General features: G+C 35.2%; 2 protein-coding genes across 2 annotated transcripts; both read right to left on the reverse strand.

Moving 5' to 3' along the window:
• Positions 1 to 1,341: 1,341 nt before the first annotated feature.
• Positions 1,342 to 5,974, reverse strand: LOC132279755 (protein NRT1/ PTR FAMILY 5.6-like). The gene is made up of 6 exons (XM_059781793.1): positions 5,722 to 5,974; positions 5,241 to 5,607; positions 3,470 to 3,604; positions 3,135 to 3,355; positions 2,448 to 2,968; positions 1,342 to 2,346 (listed from the first exon to the last, which is right to left on the reverse strand). Exons 3-6 carry the CDS (start codon positions 3,597 to 3,599, stop codon positions 1,470 to 1,472), a joined length of 1,749 nt encoding a protein of 582 aa, XP_059637776.1. The 5' UTR covers positions 3,600 to 3,604; positions 5,241 to 5,607; positions 5,722 to 5,974; the 3' UTR covers positions 1,342 to 1,469.
• A 6,387-nt stretch (positions 5,975 to 12,361) lies between these two features.
• On the reverse strand, positions 12,362 to 17,419 carry LOC132279756 (bHLH transcription factor RHL1-like). Its single transcript, XM_059781794.1, has 8 exons — positions 17,173 to 17,419; positions 16,474 to 17,063; positions 16,294 to 16,395; positions 16,075 to 16,215; positions 15,917 to 15,982; positions 15,394 to 15,459; positions 15,079 to 15,147; positions 12,362 to 13,051 (listed from the first exon to the last, which is right to left on the reverse strand). Exons 2-8 carry the CDS (start codon positions 17,059 to 17,061, stop codon positions 12,683 to 12,685), a joined length of 1,401 nt encoding a protein of 466 aa, XP_059637777.1. The 5' UTR covers positions 17,062 to 17,063; positions 17,173 to 17,419; the 3' UTR covers positions 12,362 to 12,682.
• Positions 17,420 to 19,279: the final 1,860 nt, after the last annotated feature.

Genomic DNA, 19,279 nt, shown 5'->3' on the forward strand with positions numbered 1-19,279 from the left:
GGTTTCACGACAACCACCAATAAATATTAGAACCGTGAGAAGATGGCCAAAACATTTCAATGCTCACAAGGATAATAGTAGTCTTTTTTAAATAAAAAAAAAGCTTGCCCAAGATTGTTTAGCCAGTGATTACAAATTTACTATCAAAGAAAGCAGCTTCACCAAGCCTAAGGTGTGCTTGAACAAATATTGTTTTGCAAAAGACTACTTTTGAGATTTGGGATTAGGAATTGCCTACCAATCCATAGTATGTAGGGTTTGACATTGTGATAAATAAATTGTTGGTGGGACTAACTATATTTATGCCAGTATGTCTACAACAAACCTTAAATAGGATCCTTTACAAGGGCTTGTAACTAGTATAGTAAAGCCATCATCTGTGTTTTGGCTCTTTGAAGTTGTAATTTATGTATTTTTGTATAGTTGCATTGACTATCACTTCCAGACTTTGTTCATGCCTTTCAACTTTCCTTGACCTTCAATGTTTTGTTATACTCTGGTTATTATTATTATTTTTTATTGGCAACTATTTGTATAGTACCAGCTTTCTTTTTCCCAATTGAATTACTACTATATACAGGACAATTGCTTTTATAATCTATAGCATTGGTAGATTTTTATGTATTGATGAGAAGTTATACTAATAACTGGCTCATTGTTTATAAAATATGGAACTGATGATGCTGCAATGCTTTGACAAGCTGTTTTGGCATACGTTCTGCTGATCTCAAACCTTGGCCTTGTGGTTTAGGATTCAAGCCAACAGGCCACAAAGTAAACCGGTCTTTGACAAGCTGTGTTTGTGACTAGATGCAGTGGACTCCATGTCTCTCGATATTTTCCTGTGCATATATGTGCATGTATATTATATATTCTTTTGGAAATGGAGATTTTCAAAATTCAATGAGGATTTTCGTAATCCCGAGCCTTGAATTTTGAAAATCCTCGTAATATCGATACAAATATTGATAATATAACTCTGTAACTATTAATTAGATAATTATTCACAGAGTCGATTTAAGGATTTGAAAGGTTCCGCCGAATAAATCAAAGTAATTATTAATTAAAATTAGAGTCTATACTTTTGTCATGCTTGAAAGTCAAATGACATGATAACGATAGAGAGCAATTGTATACAGTTATTCTTACAATGTATGCTGACCTATTATAATGTCAATTCTTTATTAATAATTATGAACCATTTATGATTGCTACTTATATTTCTTAATTGCTCACTCCAAAGTTTGCTAGTTAATGTTTACACCATACCAAATTGTAAGCAAAATAGCCCATGAGGCTTGGCTTGATTTGATGGTGGTGGATACATATTGAAACAAGACGTTTTATGCGAAATTGAAACTATCATGAAGTCTGCTTATTACCAATTTGGTTTGCTAAAGAAGAGCATTGGTCATTATTATAACAATTCACTCTACCAGAACAGTAAGTAGGCTTTCCAACAAGCTCAATCAAATGGGTACTTCTCCTAGGTTGGGATCTTCGGTGGTCGCACCCAAGGCTTGGTCTCCAGGTTTCCCAACCAAGTCTTCCTCTGAAAAGGCTGCAGCCAAGTCTTCCTCCTCCACTGGACTACTTTGATTGCAATACATCATTGAAATACAAATGTAGTAGAATAGGTTCCCAACACATAGGAAAACCAACATTTTGTAATAGTGATCGAAACGGCTCCAATTTATAGAGTCTCCGAATGAGGCTTGGAAAATTTGGACACAAGCTATGCTAACGAATTTCCCAATGCTTAATGCACACTCGGTGAACACCTGCTCGTAGATTCTGTACTCAGTTTTCTGACCAAACTGAGTATTGAAGAAATTTTTAAGCCCCTCTTCGGCTAGTCGTTTCATAACTCCCAACAAACAGTACTGTGGAATTAACCAATAGATGCTCATTGAAATAGTATGCAGCCTCCGAATCTCAACCTGTAAAGCAGTGACGCAACATAATATACAAGTCACCATCCCGAATCCAATTCTCACAAGCGTACACCGGTGTTGCAATTCTTTATCATGGATCATTTTTTTTAGTTGGTCGCATAGAACACCAAAAATGAGGTTTGAGAATGATATCACAAGAAAGAAAACTGTAGTTGGCAAAGTCAATCCATTGCTGCCAATCTTATCATTCAATTTGGCAGCTTGCGTGATGAAGAAAGTATTCCCGGTTGTCTGCACCACACTGTAGAAAATGAAGGTTGTCCACATAGGGACCATTCTGAATAAAAGCTTCACTGCCCTCACTTGCCTAACTTGGAAAACCTTTCCTTGATCAAATTGTTCTTGTGGACACTGAGGGGTAGACTCCAAAATGGCAGCTTTGTCTAACCACCTGCGATCAACCCAACACGTACATTAAGGCTGCTTCTATTACCACACACACACACAGCAGATGGAGAAGAAAGAGAGAGAGATGCAATACTACTACTACACCTTAAGCATCGATCTGGAGGGGACAGTATTAATTCTTCTTTGTCATTCCTGTGGAATTTAGTGGGGTCGCTAGGATAGTCGAGGTGGCGTTTCGAAATAGCTGCCTTAGGGATATCATATAGAAGAGTTAGGGGACTGTCCACCTTTTCTGGTGGTGTGACGTCAGTGTAAAAGGGGAGGCCAAACCAGAACAATAGATACGCCACTCCAATTGCAATTGCTGATACCTTGAACTTATACGCCCATGAAACATTTTTTGAAAGAGTAAACATGGATAAAATACAACCTGAGAAATAAGGGATTCCCCGCCAGATTTGTACAACGTTATTTATCCGTTTCACCTCTGTTGGTTCCACCTCTGTAGTAGGCTTTACAGACTCGCGCTTTCTTAACTGATCGCCAACAAATTCTTTCAGAGGCATTTTGAGTCCTGCTGTACCCAAAGCTGTTAGCAGCACTGCCACATAAAACACCCATTCTTCAGTTATTCGAGCATCTTCAACGCATAGTAGCACAAGTCCCTGCAAAAATTGCTTCTTGTGAGGCTTAGATTGAGCATGTGGGGTGGGTGTACGTAAACGAATTGGAGTGAAGGCTCGGAGTTTAAATAACTTCTTGTTGGCAGTACTAATATAATAAAGGAATTGTTTAGAGAATGAGTAGTTTGTACGAAAAAAAGGAACTTACAATGATATAAAGAGGTGTGGTGATGACAACCATTAGAAAACGTCCGGTCCACATATCTGATATGCGAGCAAGAATAATCACCATAAATGATGATACACCAGCTTGCAAATTTACAATTGATACGGCTTTTGGAAGATTTTGGCTCCCCCATTGACTTGTGATATACCCAATAAACACAGCAGTCACTGCATAATCTACTAAGCCACGGCTGAAATACAGGCCTAGATAAGAAAGCAGATATTACAAGAGGATTAAATCAGCAAATCAACTCCGTAAGATAGGAAATTAAATCAAAAGCCTGTTTTCAAAGACAATATATGTCCATCAAAAACTACCTAAGATAAATAAGGACGTCCTGGGAAACACAATATAATCACATAACCTCCTTTTGACTTCCTTATCCAACATCTTTTCGTGCTTCACTTCCTTATCCAACCTCCTTTTGTGCTTCACTTCCTTGGCCATATTAACTGTTGCAGAATTTATCTTCCTTTAAATTGCATGTACAATGAAACAATCATAAGAAATGAAAACAAATAAAGAGACCATTAAAATTAGGGGTGGCAATTCGGGTTCGCGTATCATAATCCTGTCGTATCAACTTAGGGGTATAACACTAAACATGTCAACCCGAACACGACACGATTAATAAACGTGTCACACATCCTAAACCCAAACACGACTCGTTTATTAAACGAATGACACGACACGACACGTGTAACCCGTTTAATAAACGAGTCGTGTTAAGACACACCAGACACGACCTGTTTAACCCGTTTATCCATTTAACATCATTTTCCTTTTCTTTTTCTTTTTTAAATTGGTAAATCTTATTAATATGCCATGTGAATGATTCAGATATATGAGTATGTACATCCAAACAAGATCCTAACTAATTTTATTGATTTTACATAAAGGTACATAAATTCGGAAGACTATGAAGGAGGGTTCGAAAAATCAGATATTGAGCAAATCTTGTCAAATGTAGAGTTCAATTTCAACAATTAGGCTTCACACTTTGCTTCTCTGGTTGTTGATGCAAGCGATCCTCTCTCTCTATAGAAATTCGAAAAGTGCTTGAACAGAATGAGGCCTGAAGCTGCACTCTCAGCAACAAAACTTGTTTTTCAGAGTGATGAAAGAGACACTCTCAAAAAGGTTACAACCCCATGCACCATCATCTTGACCACTAGCGACATCGTTGTACAGTCCTGTATCCCCGGCTACATGCAGAGGAAGATCAAGGGCGAAACCACGATTGAAATCATCGACACCCATCAGCAAGGTTTAGATAAAAAAAAATATTTAATTGATAACAAAGCCTAATAAACAATCAAACCCATTAAATCAGCAATCAAGCAGATAGATCGATCCAATAAACAAAATCCAAACGAAAAACAGTGGATTCATTATTTCATTACATAAACCATGAATCTTAGATAGAGAGAGGAGGACCAAAACAATATTTAGATAAACCATAAATAATTAAATATTTATGGTTTATGTAATGAACCATAAATTCGAAAAATCAGATTTTGAAGACTATGAAGGAGGGTTCGAAAAATCAGATATTGAGCAAATCTTGTCAAATGTAGAGTTCAATTTCAACAATTAGGCTTCACACTTTGCTTCTCTGGTTGTTGATGCAAGCGATCCTCTCTCTCTATAGAAATTCGAAAAGTGCTTGAACAGAATGAGGCCTGAAGCTGCACTCTCAGCAACAAAACTTGTTTTTCAGAGTGATGAAAGAGACACTCTCAAAAAGGTTACAACCCCATGCACCATCATCTTGACCACTAGCGACATCGTTGTACAGTCCTGTATCCCCGGCTACATGCAGAGGAAGATCAAGGGCGAAACCACGATTGAAATCATCGACACCCATCAGCAAGGTTTAGATAAAAAAAAATATTTAATTGATAACAAAGCCTAATAAACAATCAAACCCATTAAATCAGCAATCAAGCAGATAGATCGATCCAATAAACAAAATCCAAACGAAAAACAGTGGATTCATTATTTCATTACATAAACCATGAATCTTAGATAGAGAGAGGAGGACCAAAACAATATTTAGATAAACCATAAATAATTATAGTATTTTACCTAAACAAGAAGATAGATCCACGTGAGTTCACTGAGTTGTAGAAGAACGGAGGATTTGAGAGAGAAAGGGAGTTGTCTTTTGTCTGAACTCTGAAGAGAAAAGAGGAGAGAGAGACTGAAGAGAAGAAAAGAAAAATCCGCCGCTGCAATCTGCATAGTGAATCTAATGACTAAGGGGCTAAGGGCGTATAGTGATAGGGTTTCTTATGAGTTATGTATACTATGCGATGACCAAAATGTCCCTTATCATGCAAATTTACAGTTGATACGGCTTTTGGAAGATTTTGGCTCCCCCATTGACTTGTGATATACCAAATAAACACAGCAGTCACTGCATAATCTACTAAGCCACGGCTGAAATACAGGCCTAGAAAAGAAAGCAGATATTACAAGAGGATTAAATCAGCAAATCAACTCCGTAAGATAGGAAATTAAATCAAAAGCCTGTTTTCAAAGACAATATATGTCCATCAAAAACTACCTAAGATAAATAAGGACGTCCTGGGAAACACAATATAATCACATAACCTCCTTTTGACTTCCTTATCCAACATCTTTTTGTGCTTCACTTCCTTATCCAACCTCCTTTTGTGCTTCACTTCCTTGGCCATATTAACTGTTGCAGAATTTATCTTCCTTTAAATTGCATGTACAATGAAACAATCATAAGAAATGAAAACAAATAAAGAGACCATTAAAATACTCAATTCCATTGTTAGCAGTTCAAGGTGTTTAAAGTGACCCATTGGATTTATGCTGGGTTTAGTACGCAAGAAAAGAATGGAATGAGAATGAGAATATATTTGATGAATCAACATGATATTGCAAACTTCTTAAATATATAGGATGGATCGAGAGAGAGTAATCTACAGATAGGATTTCAAACTCTATTTGTATTTTTCAAATAATGACGGTTTCAAATAATGAAGTAAAAGAAAAAGAAAAATGGAAGCTTAAGAGAGTGAGAGAGAGACCAGCGGAAGAAGAGAGAAATGAGAGACCCATTGGTGGTCTCTAACTCCTTTTAAGGTGGTGGTGGGTCCCACTTTATTTTTATTTTATTTTCCTTTTTTCTTTTTCTTATTAATTCTCACCATAAACACACACACATATATATATGCACCAACTATATAATAACACATTAAATAAAATAAATATGATGCAAATAGACCCGACCAAAATCTCCGAGTGCAACAATTCCATTAGCGGGTCCCACATGGAACCGTCTGGCCCAAAAAATCGAAAAATACCAAAATGATCACCCTTGCATTTCAAAGCATTTCAAAGAGTCTTGAACTCAATGAAATGCCACAGACAACTCTCGGACACAATCGGCACACTGCACAGTGCCCAGTACGAAAAACGGCAAGAGACGAAAATGCCCTTGCAATGACAAAATTTTTGAAAAATTGAAAAATGTCGAAAAATGGAAACATCACACATTTGGGGGGTTTTTTGGCTTAATTTGAAGTAGGGGTCTCTAATTCCCACTTTCTTTCACCTTTGTGAGTTTTTTTTTTATATTAAAATTGTTATTATGTATACTTAATTTGAGTTGGTTGTCTCTTAAATGATTTAATTGTGTATATAAAGCATGCAACTATGTGTATTTGTTGATTTACATGAAAAACATGCCTGAGTGTTGATTCCTTATGTTTATTGGGTGTTAACTTGCTAGAAATGATGTATGAGAGTATGTGTAATTTTTCTTAGAATTTCTTGTAAGACATGCTTAATTGTGTTGTATAAAAATTCCTTATTATCATAGCATTGAAAGTATGAGATATGTATGCATTTCATTGGGTACGAATGAAGGGAAATTATTTGAAATAAAAGAAAAAGGAATTTTTGGGAAAAATTTTGATAAAATGATTTTAAGAAAACCCAATCGCCGTGGAGTCACCAAAGGGCCGTGGTGTTAATATAACCTAGAAGGAATTAGGGAAATCACCCTAGCGTGGTTGAGCTAGCTGGGCCCCAAATGACGCCGCGGGGGTACCAAGGGTTAGGACAGTAGCCAATCCTTCTCTTGTGTCGCTGCTGAGTCACCAAATGACGGGTTATATTAACAATATGAAAAGCGATGGATTTGAATTTTAAAAATGGGGAGCGACATACATGACATTGCATATCATGGCATGACATTGTTTATTTGAAATTGGAATTTATGTTGCATTCTTTTTCGGTATAGCATGACCCCTATCCTCTATTCCTATTCATTATTTGGATTCACGGAACCACAAGAAGTATGTCTTAGGTACCACCTACTGAGCAATTTGCTCACCCCATCATATTTAATTTTTCTTCAAAACTCGGGAAGGAAGTAAGAGACGCAGACCCTTCACAAACTTAAGGAGGACTAAGAATATATTTTTTTGCTATCTTTTGTATATTTGCTATACTTTTGTAAAGTCTCAAAACCATAGTGAAGTGTATGCATTTTGTAAGCCATGGTCATGTATTGTAAACTATAACTCTTATCGGTATTTTGAAGGGAAGCGAGACTATGTAAATATTTTGTGTTGAATGGGATGATGATGATGGGCCATTTTGAAGAGGTTGTTGATGTTGTTTTGGGAATGTATTATATTTTTTTTTGCATTGTATATTGGGACATGTTAGATAAATTTTGAAGGGCCACCATTGTATTTTTTTTTATTTAAGCAGGTTGTTGTAGGCCCCTTTTTAGCAGAGGTCATGCCGAATTTTTTTTTTTAATTAGTATTCAGTTTAGGGTCGTTACAATAAAGAATGGACATGAATTTTAACAATGATGTTATTTTGCTACCTCAATGACCGTGTAGTTGGTATATTATGCATGATGTTTGCCTCTTCAAGATCTCTGCTGTCTAATTAGTTGGCATAAAGATTTGTTTGATGTGTCCAATACTCCCATCTCATGCATGGTTGAATATTCCACATAAAATTCTTTTCATATCATATGTTCTATGTTTGTGCATCACAACTGCTCTATCAGCCAAACCAACTCTGATTCTAAATTGAGAAGAGGGAGTTCTGTTCTTATGGCTATATATGACTATTAGTGTGGGACAGTGCTTAGCTATTATCATTTGGAGCTGTGCTTATGGGCTGTCCAGGTTCAACATTCGTATGCATGTCCATCTCCCCACAGTTGAACTTTAGATGTTGTCCTCAAAGAGTCTCCAATTCTTGCTCGATTGCTATTTTTGGTTTGTTTCTTCGAAAACTGGATACATGTAGAGCAGACACCTCTCATGGAGTTTCAACTTAAAAGCTTGTTTTGAAAAACAAGGAGTGCATTTTATTTATCTTGAATTGAACTGAAAAATTAATAAGTTTCATAATGCAACTTCGATTAACATAATAAAGCCTTGCACCATTTAAGAAGCATAGTCACAATCCACTTCTAAAATCCTTTTTGATATAGCTTGCATTTTGCTCGGTGCGAATGTAACACTGTTTTGTTCAATCGATACAATCTTAGATGCTTCTACCCCATCCACAAGCATGCCCCATGAGCTTCATTTGGCTAATTGAATTTTTCCTGCTTCAACCAGTTATTCTAATCAATATACATGGACTCTTGTTCTGTGCACAGTGGGATATGGTAATGCACACAAGTTATTTGTAATTTTGTATGTGCCACTGTTGAACACAAATGGTACCAAGTTGGTCAAATGTAAATCCTGATTCAAAAGACTCAGATTTCAATATTTTCAATTTTAAGATTTTAATTATTGTTTTCCAGTTTTTGACATATATCTCCACTTTTGTTTCAGTATTCCTATATATATGCCATATATATTCTGCTATAGGTTGTGCACTGCTCCCCTCAAAAAAAAAAAAAAAAAAAATACTATATCTCCTGTCATATGTTCCCATGATTTGTTTTTCCTTTCCATCTTTGTTTCATTTTGTTCAGTTAGAAAGTGGTGATATGAAAATACCTTGATAGTATATAGTGCATCTAAAATACTTTTTAAAATGGAAAATTCGATTTTATACCTCAATTGTTACATATATTGTGATGCAATTGCAGGCTATGCAAAAAAAGAAAAAAAAAAAAAGAGTACCAATCCATAGTATCTTGGGCTTTACATTCTATAAATTGTTGTAAAAAATCTACCAATCCATAGTTTTGGCTCTTTGAAGTTATAATTTATGTATATTTGTATAGTTGCATTGAATATCACTTCCATCCTTTGTTCATGCCTTTCAACTTTCCTTGACCTTCAATGTTCTTTTTGGTGTGTTATACTTTGGTTATTATTATTATTAAATTGCAACTATTTGTATAGTACCAGCATGCTTTTTCCAATTTGAAATTACTATACACAGGACAATTGCTTCTATAATCTATAGCATTGGTAGATTTTTATGTATGTATGAGAAGTTAAACTAACTGGCTCATTGTTTATAAAATATGGAACCGATGACGCTGCAATGCTTTGACAAGCTGTTTTGGCATACGTTCTACCAATCTCAAACCTTGGCATTGTGGTTTAGGATTCAAGCCATAAGCCAACAGGCGACAAGGCGAACCGGTCTTTGACAAGCTGTTTTTATGACTACACGTTGTGGACTCCATGTCTCTCGATATTTTCCTGTGCATAGATATTATATATTCTTTTAACAGGCAAAGTTTAGCTTTGAATTTATGGCCATTGATTTTGACTCTTAATCGATTGATCTCTCTGTATATCTCTTTCAATTCCTGTGCTGTAGCGATGCATAAATAAAAATCCACCAATGCTATAGACTATAGAAGCAATGTTCCATATTCTCTGTCATGAACATCTTACTTGAGTTGCCATTGATCTAAACACATATGCAATGCTTATTTACAGTAACTGTTTTTATTTTTACCCAAATTTATCTTTTTAACAATTTCATGAAGGCTTGTGTCTACCAAACTATGGATGTGCTGACAATTTAATATCAAGGTTTCTCTTCCATTTTCATATATATATATATATATATGTACCCTGTGTGGTGAGTTCATTTTTAACATATGCACTTGTCTTTTCTTTTTATAAGTATTCTCACAAACTTGTTAGATGTGTTGGTTGAGTATGTGCCTAATCCCTGGTGTTGAGAGGAATGGCTAGGTATTAAGGTCAAATCTGTTGTTAATTTGAACTTGTATGTTTACTTTACATATATTGCAGATAATGACCATTTTTTTTTTTAATTTTTTTTTTCTTTCTTCTTCTTAATTTAGGTATTCTAGACAACTTGTGTGTGTAAAATACACACTCTTGCTCATCAAATTATTTGAATAAGTAGGTCATGGCATTCGGGGTCAACTTGCTGACCCGGAAAGACTCCATGATGCAAAATATAGTAATATATAAATAATAAATAATAATAATAAAAAAAATAGAAACTACAAAGTTTGGGATAGGGTGGTCTGTGTGTGTATTATTTTCTAACACCTATGTAAAGTAAAATTCGAATATACAAATAGCATGTTTAGATAAGGATTAATTCTTGTATTTAAAACGCTAAAGCTCAACCACGTCTACTTTCCGACAAAAAACATAAAAATTGTTAAGATTAAGACCTAATTCATTAGCATTTTTTTTATTAAGTAATTAGGGTTGAAACACATGGGGCCAAAATGATTTGCATGAAGGAAAGGAAATTCAAGTGTGAACAATAGGGCAATTAACTTTTTGTTTTGTGTTTTTTTCAGAGAATTATAGAACACAGTTATATTTTCTAACTTATTTTCGACAAACTAAGGAAGAATATTTGCTTATTTGAGGGCTAAACTCATAAACATGTAAATATTGAAGGACTTAAAAAATAATGATGTTTGTGATATGAACAATTATTGTATACCATTCAGAAACCTTATCCATTCAGTGTATGCGCATGTGTGTGAAACATAGTAAATTAGCTGCCAAACAACACTGGTTTAATAATTGCTCGTAATACCATAGAATTACTATTTGCTCCAACGTGCATAGATACATACATACATACATATATATGTATATATATATGTGCATATGTAACATTTTACAGGCGTGAGAACGAGTTTTCAACATCCGGCTATAGCATTCTCTTAAGTATTTTGACCCCAGAGTCATAAGCACTTGCTAGTCTCAATGATTTAGATGATGAAAGCACAATTAAATGAAAAGTCAAAATCTTCATTGGATTAAAACTGTCCCATTAGTTGACTTAAACCATGAAATTGACTGCCATTAAGCTTCTTCCTCTTTGACTTCAACCCACTAGCGACATTTCACCCAATTTATAAAGTCAAATTATATTCGTTATTTAAAACCACACATATTTCTAATATATTTTCAAAACACATGTTTTTGTTTTTTTTACTCATTCAAACTGTGGTTCCCTTACCAACTCAATCCTCTCCTTTTTTTATGAACCAGTACTAACTGACAAGACTGCTTCAGTGCTAATAATGTGTTTGGGAGGAGGAGTAGAGAGAGAGAGAGAAAGGAAAGGGGAGGAAGTACTAGAATTAATTTCCTTGATCTAGAAAGAAAAGAAAAGAAAGGGAGGAGGGAATGGAACATTGGGAGACTTTCTCCATGGGTTAACAATATATTTCCTTGAGAAACTGTTCTTCTCTCATTCATTTTTCACATTTTTTGTTCCCACTTCAAAAAGTCCTTTTTAACCTCCCAATCATTCAATGTAAACAAGTGTCGTTGAGAAATGTAAGAAGTTAGAATGAGGGTGACATTAAAAGGATTGAAGCTGGCATGCCATGTGAAGAAAGGCCATGCCCAAGACAACCCTTTGCCTCTTTTTTATTTTTCCCTCCTTGCTTTGCAGGAAAGAAAGCAAGTGTGAAATCACAAGTTGATTCACAAACTATCTAGTCCAACCACACACACACACACACACACACACACATACACACACATAAATATGTGTTAAAGGTTAGTCCAATCATATATTATTAAATATATTCAAAATGAATATTGGAAGTCGAAGTCAAACACAAACCAATTCAACCCAACCCAACACACAAACAATAGTAATGATGTATGAGTAAAGAAAAAGCCATTTAGAAAGCTGCCAAGTAGCAGACTCTTTTTCATTTCATAATAGTAAGGGGAGAGAGAGAGAGAGATACCACAATGATATGATAAGATCCCTAATTATTTTAATTAATAATAATATTAATCATTTCATACTAATGGAATCATGACAGCCCATATCAACACACAGTGGGCCCAACAAGCTCGTACATGTACTTTGAAAAACAACATAGTGAACGCCAAAAATAAGAAAAATAAAAAAATAAATAAACTGATGTTATACTAACTTATAAGGCTGGGCTGGGCTTGGGCCAAGTCTACGTAAATACGGGTCGTAATACAGTGTTCAAGATTAGAGACCCTTATTTTGGTAGACTTAGCACCCACTATTTTATTTCTCTCTCTTATCTCAAAAGAGTCAAAAGAAGTCAACGGGCGTGATCACGGCTTGGAAACGGACGTAGCGTCTTTGAGGGAAGTTTCTGCCGTGCCGTTACCCAACGTGGCTGACTGGACGGTCAACACCGACAAACTGGGAGATGATGGGCCACCCTCGCCGTTAGAACCGAGTAGTGGGTGGTTGTTGATGGGGTTACGGGAGTGACACGTGGCGGTGGAGATGGCGGTGGCCAGAGAGATAGGCATCAGGCACAGCCCTTTCCCCTGTAGGTACTGCATGGCGGAACCCATGTCCTCCTCCATCAGCTTCGCCACCTGATGCTCTGTCATCGTCATGCTGTCGTTTGATGACGCCGTTTGTGCCCCGTTACTGCTCCGTCCACCACTGTTCTGAACACAGTCACTACCTCCCTACAACACCAAAACAAATATATTTGTAATTTTGTGTGTGTATATATATATATATATTGTTATACGCGTATAGATATTCTCAGCTATTTGTTCCTAAAATAATTCACTTAAAACAGGGGTGGCATAAATTGGGTCTGTCACACCAAATGATGTGTCCCATCATTTATGGTGAGTTATCTCCCCCTCCAAAAATGTTCTTCTTCACTGAAAAGGAATACTTTATTAGTCCTCATTTTCAACAATCTGCTTTCTAAATTATTTGTTAAACAAAATGCAAAACCCATTCAATAACTATAAAGTTTTTAAATTCACAGTATAAAGTTGTTGTATTTAGGCAAAGGACAAAAATGATCTATGAGTGGTTCCTGCTTCTTGCATAAGATGTTCAACACTACTCTGTTTTTGGTCCTAATTGGGGCCTGTTCTTCCCAAAGGGGCTGTTTGCCCAATTGGCCCACATCTGTAAATATTTCTTATATTTATAATGCTTGCTTAAAATTCCAAAAAAAAAAAAAAAACTATTCTACAACACATAATTGATACATAAAATATAATAATAATAAATAAATAAATAAATAAATCCTTATATTTCATATTAACCTCAAAAAAACGTTATGTTTTATATCTGATTTAAAAATAATAATTAATTATTTAATGTTCCTTATCATTTTTCTTAACGTCAATCTCTACACCTACCACAAAGGAACATCCATCTCTATCAAATGAAAGGGCACGAATTTGCCAAAACGCATCACATAATTAATGTCTTGTGAAGATACTCTCAACTAATTATAAAACAAATCATTTGTCATAAAAATAATAACTACAATACACGGACATTACTCATCACTCTTACTTCTTCAAACACCAATAATCATAACTTCAAAATCTATCAAATTTATAGTGAAGAGAATTAAAAGTTCAAAATCTATCAAATTTATAGTAAAGAGAATTAATGATAAACGTTACGCAAATTTTATGACATGTAACCTTACATTTCAATATTTTTCTAATGTGTATTCCAATATTCTCCTTACCAATTGAAATAAACATATACATTGCAGCGCATGAGTGGATTATGATCTCTCTTTGTCGTGAATAACAACAAGAATGAAACAAATTGTTTTATCTACCCTCTCTCTCTCTCTCTCTCTCTAACCATTTTTACGTGAGAGAGTTGAAAGGGTAAGAAATGCACAAAAAGGAAGGAGCAAAGAATGCCCATTCTCAAGTAATCTCAAAGATAATGCTTTTTTCTATTTTCGTTAATTTATCTCAAAGCTGACAATGAGTGATGGATTATCACTTTATTTCTGAAAAACATAAAATAAAAAATGATAATTACGTTTAACTCCCTAGCACATTGTCTAAATAACATAAATTACTTTGACTCAATGTGTTAAATGACTATTATGCTCATTATATAAATATATATTCCCATATGAACAAGAGATTTAAGTAGAGATATTCTTGAATTTTAAGTAAATATTGGATATGACATAGGCAACAAGAGTTTTTATAAAGATTTATGTCATTTCCGTAATCTAGAAGGAAGATGGGTATAATTATGCCGAAAAAACAATTGCAAGGGCGCTAAAGGAATTTGGGGAGAGCAATATAAAGACTATATATATATATAATTGTATACAGAGAAAAAGGTCGTCTTGGCCCCAAGAAAAATTGAGGAGGAGAGGGAGAGATGGAATCTGGAAAGTGGGGAGGCACGCGTGCTTTTTTTTGTTTTTGTCGTTTGTGTTCATTGAGAGATGAGTGAATGGTAGGGTTTGATTGGGAGGTTTCGTTTTTTCAAACAACTTTTTATTGTCTTGCATTTCCATTTACTATTTCTCTCTCTCTTTGTGGAAAGCTTAACAGGTTTGCTTACCAATAACATGTATCAAAAGGGACCTAGATAGTGAGTTTGCTTAGAAAGGCAAGTTGACATATACACAATAGTTGTATCAAAACACACACATACATCTACAAAAATATGCATATACATATATATATATATATATATAGTTTACCTCAGAGGACATATCAGCAACAAGGGGGGCAACAGCTGCAGCACCGCCCAACCTGCTCATACTCAGAACCTGAACACACACACAGATGCAGCAATGGAATTTTAGAAGCCCATCATCTACATATAACTCATTTTTTTTAATTTTAAAGCCCATAACCATACAATATATATATATATATATAGTACTACAGATTCTCTCAGAATTTGTCAAACCAGAAAGAAGCCTTTGTATAGCCCGTAATAAATATGTATATAGAAAGTAGTAACATTATATATATATATATATATATATATAGATCGAGAGAGAGAGGCTTACTTTGACTTGGAGCTGGAGGAATTTGACATAGTCGATGATCTCATCTAGCATTGAAGCCTTGTCGGTCTGTCATTCCATAACGCACAAACATATCAAAACAAAGATATTACTATAATATATTCCTATCTGTTCAAATTCAAACTAACATCTTGCTTTATTTTAAACAATAAATAAAATCCAGCTTCGAGTACGATTTTCAAACCCCCATTATCTGTACTGTATTACTTTCTGGTACGCACGGAAAGATATACACATCACACACACGTATAATAATCATAAATCATCTTCAACCGAAGCTTGCTATTATGCACTAATTGTCCATTTATCACAGGTTACTGGCACGTGCGAGAGTGTGAGAACAACAAACAGAAGAAAATTAAAAAGAACAAAAAAATAGTATAGATTTATGCTTTAATGGAATTATAACAATTGTGCAGTTTCAGAGAAGAGATATAATTGAGTTTTATAATTTCTTAATTTTAACTCAAAATTGAAAGAAGTCATAATTATTTGAATAAATTACCTTATTGGCATTGGGAACCAATTCCTGCAAAGCTTTCATTCTCTCTGCAATTCTCTCTCTCCGTAACTGACACATTACATTAAAATGAACTGAAACTGAAACACACAAAACAACAAAGTAGATACAGATGGTAGTCACTAGTGAGAGAATTGGCGTACCCTTTCAGCAATACTGTGAGGATCAGTGGCCTGTCCTCTCCGTGCCCTGACCCTCTGTCTCGGCTGCGCAGCCACTCCTCCGCCCGAACCGCTCGCCGGACCTTGGTTCATCACCGCCGCCGGTGCCCCGTAGTTCTGCCCCTGTAATCATCATTACAATATAAAATACTTGTAAAAGCACACACAGATATTATATATATGTGTGTGTGTGTGACAGACCTGAGGATGGTGGAAATGCTGAGTTTGGTTGGATGTCTGACCGGTTCCATGCAGAGATCCGGCCAACCCGTTGTATAGAGCCTGAACGGAACCATCACCTCCCTGTAATTATCACCATAATTCATCACAATTTCATCAATTTAATCATATAGTCCCTCTCTTTCCACAATTTCAACTCACCGGATTGGGAGATTTGAAGGACGAAGCGTCGATGACGTCGTCGCCACTACCTAGACTCAAAGGCATGGATAACAGGCCAGACTCACCGGCGCCGGAACCTCCCGCCGGGAACTTCAGACCACCGCTAATTCCTCTGGCCAACAGTAGCTGCTGCTGAAGCAACAACGACTTGGCCGCCGCCGGCGAATTTCCGGCGCCGCCTCCGCTGATTTGGTGTTGCTGAAGCTTGGAAGCCAACATAGCCGACTCGTCGAAGTGAATCTGGTGGTGCTGAACATTCTCATGATTCGACGGGCTCTGATCGTCCAATAAGTCTCGAGATTTGTGGAAACCGATCGACGACAAGGTGTTGGACGAGAGGTCCCAAGGAGACTTGGGAATTGGTCCAGAGAGGTCCGGCCAAGAACAGGAAGGCAGTGTAGAGAGCATTTGCTCGAGGAAGTCGTCGTGAGACGACGCCGGATCGAAGTTGGAGCTCTGAACTTGAATCTGAGGGTTCGTCATCTGTTGTTGACCGTTTTGAAGATCTTGAAGCGACTGGTTTAAGATTGAGTTCATTGCTTGCATTTCTCTACTACAAGGCTGCATAGCTTCACAAACCAATTCATAAACACAATTCAGTATATATAATATATAATAATATATTGTTGAGAGAGAAAACTAAAAAAAAAAAACGGCGAGTTTCATTCGATTTCATACCTGAGCTATGTGATTCTAGAGAGAGAAAGAAGTTTGCAGGAAGAGTCTCTATCTCTTCAATACAAATTATAGTTCAACTATAATGACTCGTTTCAAACCCAGCACAAATGCAACATGTTTCGTTTCGAATGTTTATAAGCTCTCTCTCTATCTCTGAGTTGGAGTATTAAATTCCAAAAAAACACTATACTTCTCTTTCCTCTCTCTCTCATCAAAGTTGGGCTGGATGATTGATTGAATAGATTAGGCTTAATAATAACTTACTTTCCCCATTCACAGTTTTGGCGCGTGAAATATAATAGAGCGGACCAGTAGCATTTAGGACTGGGACCAACGATCTGAATGATCTTTACGCGCTAAGAGACAAGTGAGAGGAGTTGTCGATAGGCCGCTTGGTCGGCCAGTCCCATTAGGGTTCGCTTTCAACCTTCTTTGAAATGTCGATTCTACCCTTATACTATTTATTTCATCCTTTAGTGATTTTGGTAATTTTAAAATTTTATCATTAAATTATACTCCTATATATATTTTTTTTAAAATTTTTTTTGTAAAGATAAAATTTTATTATTTGTTTCATAACATTTTGCCGTGTGTCGGTCACGCTGAATGAGTATATCTTTCGTTTCTTTCTTGTGAGTAGGGATTTACATTAGCTGATAATCTGAATTTTCAAATTGGATTAGTGGATAAGCTCCACATGATTAAAAGTTAAAAAATCACAGCACAGTTGTTAACTTGCTATTTAAGTGGCTGTGCTTGTTAACCGTCGTCGTCATTTTTGTTACGGAGTATTTGTTACATGAGCACTGTTATATTTGATTCACAGTGGGTTTTTTGGAGCTCACAATTACATACTTTTAATCGTTAATTAATTTTATTAATATTGGTTTTAAGTTCAAACTCAAATTTAAATTTTTTAAACGAGCTAGAGTGTTTAAATTTAGCTTGACTACTTAAAGTTGGATTAAACTCTGCGGAGTTCTAATTTAAAAAGTTAAAATTTGACTCGGTTTAATTCAATTGCATCCTTAATTCTTCTAGGGTTCGTTTGGTTAGTCGAAAATTGATGATGGAAAGTGAAAGGAAAAAAAAGTGAAGTAAAAGAAAAGAAAATTATATTTCTATCATGCATTTGGTTAGCATGATTTTTTTGTAAGAAAATGTTATTTCATTAGTTTGGTTAGTAAGAAAGTGAAAAGAAAATAATTTATATATCAAAATTACCCTCATGAATTCAATACCAAGTAAAATACATCGTACAATAAGGATAATAAAAAATATAAATAATTATTTTATGAATAAAAATATAGGTGCGTGCATATATATATATAGTCCTAATTTAAAAAGTCTAAAAATTGTAACTTAGAAGTCCTAATTTAAAGAGTTAGAAAGTTGTAATTTAAGTAGGAGTCATAATTTATCAAAAAGAAGTCGCTTCTTTTGTGAGTTTAAAAAGAAGGAAGATAAATAACTGCCGAGGGTATAATTGGAAACGAACACATGATAATACAACTTTCACGCGAAATTGAAATTTTTGAGGAAACATTTTAAATCAACTAGTTGCGGGAATATTACTTTTCTGAAAATTTTCTATTGCATGCTAACTACTAAATAATTTTAAAAAATTCCGTTTCTTTTCTTTTCTAGCTAGCTAACGCTAACCAAACTAACCCCTAATGATTATAAATTGAGTTCCATTTGAAATTTGACTCGGTTTTATTCAATTGCATCCTTAATTCTTCTAATGATTATAAATTGAGTACCATTTGAATTCAAAATGTGATTTTGAAATTTGTCAATTTCTCATTTGTTTAGATTTGAAAAAAAAAAAAAAAATCATATTTGTGGAATTTAATTAGGTTCATTCCCATCGTAATGTTCCATTCAATTAGCTGATTGAAATGGAAAAGAAATAGACAATCTCTTTAATGGAGGCTGTCCTCTCCTTTTTTTTTTTCTTTTTTTTTTTTTTTAAAGATTAGCCCAATAACACATTCAGCTTTTAATATGACCTTAATATCCTTCATTTCATTGTGTAACGACATAAACAGTAATCAAAATTATATATATATATAAAAGTTCTCGAGTTCTCGACATCTCCTCACCA

The sequence above is a fragment of the Cornus florida genome, unplaced genomic scaffold, assembly GCF_030987335.1.
Source record: "Cornus florida cultivar Cherokee Brave unplaced genomic scaffold, ASM3098733v1 CherokeeBrave_3.0.0_Hap2_Chr10, whole genome shotgun sequence".
Taxonomy (NCBI): domain Eukaryota; kingdom Viridiplantae; phylum Streptophyta; class Magnoliopsida; order Cornales; family Cornaceae; genus Cornus; species Cornus florida.